The sequence below is a fragment of the Folsomia candida genome, unplaced genomic scaffold (genome assembly GCF_002217175.1).
Source record: "Folsomia candida strain VU population unplaced genomic scaffold, ASM221717v1 Fcan01_Sc076, whole genome shotgun sequence".
NCBI lineage: Eukaryota > Metazoa > Arthropoda > Collembola > Entomobryomorpha > Isotomidae > Folsomia > Folsomia candida.
Window position 1 is genome coordinate 118,013 of NW_019091268.1, and position 6,007 is coordinate 124,019.

A 6,007-nucleotide genomic window follows, 5' to 3' on the forward strand; every position below is an offset into this window, starting at 1 on the left:
TTGAGATACTTGAATAAAATGAGACAAATAGGGTAAATTGAGACATTTTTGATAATTTAGTCTCAAACGTCCCGCCATCATTTCTTCTCAACCCATGTACCCCCATCTGAAGATTTTTTTCCATAAGAAATACATTGTTGGGGTAATTTGAGATTTTGGGTAATTTTAGTAATTTGGGGTAATCAGAGACACCAGGATAATCTATGGCACGGGGGTAAACTGAGATATTTGGGGCAATTTGAGAAGTCCCGCCATTATTTTTCGACACATGAAAATACATCTGAGACTTTGGTTACTATAAGCAGTCAGCATATCCTTGCAATACATACCCATGCTATAAAGGCCTTGTGGCGAGAAGCCCTAACCGTCTTTTTCCCTCATAAGGCAATGTATGGTGGCGAGAACCCGTATTTTTTCCCGTAAGGAAAAGTATGTGGCGAGGAGCCCTCTTTTTCCTCATAAGAAGTGTGTGATGAGGACCCGTCTTTTTTCCCATAAGAAATAAAGTGGGTGAGAAATCCGTGGCTTCTCCCATAAGAAATAAAGCGGGCGAGAAATCTTTGGCTTCTCCCATAAGAAATAAAGCGGGCGAGAAATCTTTGGCTTCTCCCATAAGAAATAAAGCGGGCGAGAAATCTTTGGCTTCTCCCATAAGAAATAAAGCGGCTATAAGCAGTCAGCATATCCTTGCAATACATACCCATGCTATAAAGGCCTTGTGGCGAGAAGCCCTTTTTTTCTCAAGTATTCAATTCAGTTTTAAACTTAATCCATTTCTAGTAAATAAATAAATAATGATACAAAACTAGTTTCATCTTCAAGGTCACAGAAATATGTCAAAAACTTAAGTCTTAAAAAAATATCGAGTCAATAATGAATAACGAAAAAAAAGAATTGCTAATTCATAAATACAAAAAACTAAATACTAATCCACTAATTTTGGAATTAATTGGATGTAAACGTTTAATTAGGATTATTTGAGCTAAAATGGAAACTAAACAATGAATATTTTCGCTTCTTCTTCGGTATTAATTAATTTTAATTGCGATTATTAAGCCACTAATTTACTTGCTGCGTGTGAGTTAGTAAAAATCTTCTGTTCTGCATGTGTCATTCTTCGTTAGTAAGTACTAAGTATTGCGTTCATTAGTGAACTTTTTTTCACGCATTGTTATCCCCTGCCCCCATTTTCCTGTCGAGATCTTTGAGGATGCTTGGCGTCGGACTGGCGCTGTTTCCTCTGTGTCCTTCTTCACAACTGCTGTTGCTGCGTCCACTGCTGCGACTGGCGGAAATGTCCGAGTCGACTCTTCGTACCGGGCTTGATGGCGTTGATAGATTGGGGCGAGGATGAAAAAGTTGGAGATGAAGATCCCACCCCCAGCGATCCAAAATGACCAGGCGTACTTTCCCGTGTAGTCGTAGAGGAGGCCTGCACAGGGAGAAATGAGGGGTTAGCACCAGTCACAAATTCTAGTCAAATTTATGAAGAAATGAATGTAAAATACCAGCAATGGGTGGTCCGATCAGGTTTCCGATCCCTTGCACAAGTAGGAGAAGACCGTACGCGGGGGTAAACTTTTCCAAACTGACGACCTAAACGTTAAGCAGGTAATTATTAGTTATCATTCACTTTCACTAATTAATTACGTGTGGCTATAATTTTTTCTCTCGTTACTTGAAGTAGGATGACGGGTGTGAGTGAGTAATTTGCCGCAATCATCAAGCCAAACACGCCGCAGAGCAAGACGAGGAAGTAGTAGGTGAGCCCCATGCTGAACAACTTCCCAAAGAGGCAGGGCATCAGGCCGGTCACGATGCCGCAAATGGAAATACACAGGCCATAAATCGTCACGGAATTTGCCACTTCTTGTCCCCCAAATACCCCAAATTATCTGCAAAACGAAATCACAAATAAAAGTTGAATAATAATAATTAATACTTAATTTCCTAATTTAACGGATTAAATTTCTTTACATTTCCGAAACGGTTAAAAGTCCGATCGTACTTCCCAACATGGCTCCTTCTCCTTCCGAGTAGCCCAAGCCCGTGGCAGTGTCGGCAAGAAAGGTCAATGGGATCTCATACCTGGGAGGCAAAGAGGAAATGTGCATAAGTACTTATCCCCAATTTTACTTGGCGCACTCTCCACCCACCACAATTTACTTACCACATGTACAAGAGAAAATTCGACATGATGAACAAAACGAATCTGGTATTTTTCAAGTGATCCAGGGCAAAGATTTCTTGCATCCAGACGTAAATATCCTGCAGGGCGGCTTTCCACTCCTAAAATTCAATTACAATCACTCAATAATTCTCCTCGACTAAATTAACCCGAATAATAAATAACTCACGGGGCGTATTATCATCCGCCGTGGCTACCGAAATGATATCCGGACATGAACGTCGCAGGTCGGAGGGGGCGCATTCGGCTTCTCTTCAAATTCAGCACTGGCGCCACGATACGTTAAAGAATTGCGATGATTCCCCCAATTCCTAGTCATTAGTCATTATTAAAATAATTAATCAATCAATTAGCTACTTATTCATTAAACCTGGACCCACATACATACCTCGTATGCTGCACAAGATTGTTTCTCATCCCCTGCTTCTCCAATGTGCTCATGTTTCCTGCTCCTCCGTTACAACTGCTGTTTACGCCATTCTTCTCATTGTTTGGTGATGGCGACGGCGACGACGTCACTTCTCCTTTTCCATTAGTCTTATTACTACTCTGATTATTGCTGAATGGTTTTGTATTCATTTGTTGGAGATGAGAATTGAGATTGTTGTGGTGGTGAAAGTCACACAAGTTATTGGCTGACTTCTTGACCTCCCGTAGTTATTGGAATTATTGTTATTGTTCGCGACGGCGACGACGAGGAGGGGCGAGTCGCTTTCATTTCCTCCATCATCATCATCTTGTCGTCTTTTATGATAGCTTGGCCCCTTCGTCGTCGACGCTGTCTTGCCCACCACTCTCACTTTTGTCTTCATTACTGAGATCATTGTTCTCTGCACGAGGTGGGACAGGGGCCGGAACGAGGATAGGACCACCTCCAGAGGTGAAACCTCCGGCATAATTATTCGAATAGTAGCGAATCCCTTTTCCTCCTCCTCCTCCATTTTTGACGTAGTGGGACGTGCTGTTGTTGTTCTTGAGACAAAGCTGCTCCGCTTCACGGACAAATGTGGGATACAAACTGCAGAATTGCAAAGTCTTTCAGATTTCTAGAGTCCAATCAAGGAGTTCCTCCTCCTCCTCCTCCTTCAGGGATGGAGTACATTCCACCCCCTGCTCCATTCAGGCTAGGTCAGCAAAGATTAGGATGATTAAGATATCTTCAAATTATGTTAGTAATCAATAAAGGTTATCAACCTACTTTAGTTGAGTCTGAGTATTAAGGTCGTGCTCATTCTGGAGAACCTTTTCCCTCTTTCGACTACTCTTCTTGCTCCATTCCAAGTCTTTCATGAGGATAGCACAGAAGCAAAGGCTAAATAAAAACACCCGGCGTCCACCAACAAGGTCACTCTCCAGCTGGTCGCTTCTGCAAATCACGAAAATCATCTATTAATTAATTAATTAGTAATTAATATTCTCTACTTCCGGACTCACCAATGAGATAGGAATTCAGGGGCCAAACATAAAAGTTCCAATCCCACCGCCACACATGGACAGGCCCGGCGCGAGTGAGCGTCTCTTATCAAAATAATAGGCCACTATCACAACCGCCGCCACGTAGCACAGCGACAAACCAAATCCCGTGATCACTCCGAACGCCAAAATGAGCATGTGAATTGAAACTGCAATTGCAAAGCAAGAGTTAGTTAATTAATTAATTACTAATAATAATTGACTTTTAAATGTGTATAAAATTCGACAAATTGGGTATTAAAATGTCAATTAACTTGTAATCAATCATCATGTAAATAAATCAGAACTTACTGGCATAATACGACCAGATAAATCCCAGCGTAGCCAGAATTCCACCCACAATGGTGCAATTCCTACAACCATAGCGATCCGTGAGGGTGGACGCGATGGGGCCTGACAGCAAGGGCATCGACGCCAAAAGACTGCCAGCCCAGGTCGTCGTCGTGCTTTTCGACGTCCCAAACTCCTTCTGGATTATGGGGAGGAACACGCCGTAGGAAAATGTGACCCCGTCAGCCATCAGATTTATGAAAAGACTACAGCAACAACCACCCAACTAGACAAGCAGAAAGTTAAGTTGGGCCAATAATAATTATGACGACCAACTTCTAATCTTATAAAGATTTAAAAATAATCGCTGTAACCAGAATATTCGGACAAAAACAATAAAGTTAACAAAATCATGGTTGGCTCCAAACTGGAGTCTCATTTTTCTCCTCTTGCTTTCTCTCTCTCTCTCTCCATATAACAATTGCTTTTTTTGTGCCATATTGCAATCTCATCAAAATTTTATAAATTTGCCAAAAAGTGCCTAATTGATCCAGGTAAGTTTTATTGCTGTATTTGATGCATTATCAAATATTAACCACAAATTTGTAGAGCAGGTGGGTTTCAAATTTTTAAAAAAAATATACACTCCAGATTTTGACACCTTTTTTGAGAGAGGCGTTGTCAATTTTAAGAATCTCTCATAAAAACTGCAACTTTTAAAAATTAGTCAAAAAACTCATCACCATTTAATTAATGACCTCACTGACTATAAATTTGTCGTTCATAATTTTAAAATAAATTCCCAGAGCGGAGAAATGATTAAAAATGTGCCGATTTTCCTGATTTTGGTAATAATTTAATAAAAATGTATCAAATTACAGCAAAGTGACCAGGCAATTTGTCCCATCCTTTCCTCCAGAGACATTTTGGAAATCGGTTAAAAGGTAGGTAAACCTATTTTTATAAAAAACTTTCTAGTTTTGAGAATGAAAACCAAAGTCACTTCACACCCGCACAATTTTTATTTGGATAACATTCTCAGCGTTTGTAGAGCTGATTTATCCGGGTCCACGGTCCAAGTCCGGTGTTTTTACTCCACCCTCTCGCGGAGTGGGAGGTGCTCAAATTTGAAAAAACAGGGCTTTCTGCGAGTTTTAGCTTAAAGGCGGGTCAATATTTTGAAACGGTTTTCGCCAAACTTTTCCTAATTTTTATCTCTACAACCCTTTTCGAGCGCTTTTTGAAATGCTCCCAGCGGATGTCACGATTAAAGTTATGTCATAAAATTGAGACAAATATATATAACACTAGCGAATAAGCCCTTCTCCTGTCGGTGAGCGTTTATTCCATCTTTTTCACATTTGTCCACTGGTTGTCATTTGCTGAAACGGTTATCATATTTGGTTAGAATTCAAAATGTAATTTTAAGATGTAAAAAGAGAATGGATTGAATTTGGTCGTAGTTGCAAATTTTGTGCAATTTCACTTTCGTTGCCGACAGACATTTCCAGCTTATAATATAGATGTTTAACACCAAATTTTAAACTTCATAATTAAGCCTCTTAGTCAGTTAGCGTACAGACATCCTACCTTATGTAGCCAAATTTGACTTGCATCAATTGGTATATTCAGTGGCGTGGGTAAATAGTGCAAAAAACTAATTTAATTCCTTTATGCGCGTGAAAGTCAAGTCAATAAATCCGAACAGACGGAAATCGATATATGAGTTGAGTAATTAAAGCTGCGTAGTTGAAAATATTTTTCTACTAGCATATAAGCCGTCTCCGCCGGGCGAGAATTTATTTGATTACCAAGGAAATAAAATGGGATTGTGCACAATCACCACATTACTTTTGAAAATTTCACCGTCTTTCGTTTTAACAATATGAAGATATTAATGCACCTAAAAATCGGTAATTTTTAGGCTTACATAGTTAGGAGATAAAATTTTGATTTTTTCTTCAACAAGAAGATAAATATAAAATAGATGAAAAATAATCAGATAAATTTAAATATTTCCTCATTGAAGAAAAAATCAAAATTTTTATCTCCAACTATGTAAGCCTAAAAATTACC

At 39.5% G+C, this 6,007-nt stretch overlaps 2 protein-coding genes across 2 annotated transcripts; both read right to left on the bottom strand.

Annotated features, from left to right (window-relative positions):
* Positions 1-1,130: 1,130 nt before the first annotated feature.
* LOC110862890 (monocarboxylate transporter 9) lies at positions 1,131-1,867 on the bottom strand. Its single transcript, XM_022112099.2, has 3 exons — positions 1,679-1,867; positions 1,509-1,596; positions 1,131-1,432 (listed from the first exon to the last, which is right to left on the bottom strand). Exons 1-3 carry the CDS (start codon positions 1,802-1,804, stop codon positions 1,131-1,133), a joined length of 516 nt encoding a protein of 171 aa, XP_021967791.1. The 5' UTR covers positions 1,805-1,867.
* Positions 1,868-2,381: 514 nt separating this feature from the next.
* Positions 2,382-2,869, bottom strand: LOC118433714. Its single transcript, XM_035845919.1, has 2 exons — positions 2,577-2,869; positions 2,382-2,499 (listed from the first exon to the last, which is right to left on the bottom strand). Exons 1-2 carry the CDS (start codon positions 2,765-2,767, stop codon positions 2,382-2,384), a joined length of 309 nt encoding a protein of 102 aa, XP_035701812.1. The 5' UTR covers positions 2,768-2,869.
* Positions 2,870-6,007: the final 3,138 nt, after the last annotated feature.

What these genes read in the sequence shown, in the direction of transcription:
- LOC110862890 (XM_022112099.2), bottom strand. Translation starts at nt 1,804, where the DNA reads ATGCCCTGCCTCTTTGGGAAGTTGTTCAGCATGGGGCTCACCTACTAC. An exon ending in CACCCGTCATCCTACTTCAA is followed by an intron (nt 1,597 to 1,678) that starts GTAACGAGAGAA and finishes CTTAACGTTTAG; the next exon opens with GTCGTCAGTTTGGAAAAGTT. An exon ending in GATCGGACCACCCATTGCTG is followed by an intron (nt 1,433 to 1,508) that starts GTATTTTACATT and finishes CTCCCTGTGCAG; the next exon opens with GCCTCCTCTACGACTACACG.
- LOC118433714 (XM_035845919.1), bottom strand. Translation starts at nt 2,767, where the DNA reads ATGAATACAAAACCATTCAGCAATAATCAGAGTAGTAATAAGACTAAT. An exon ending in AATCTTGTGCAGCATACGAG is followed by an intron (nt 2,500 to 2,576) that starts GTATGTATGTGG and finishes ACTAATGACTAG; the next exon opens with GAATTGGGGGAATCATCGCA.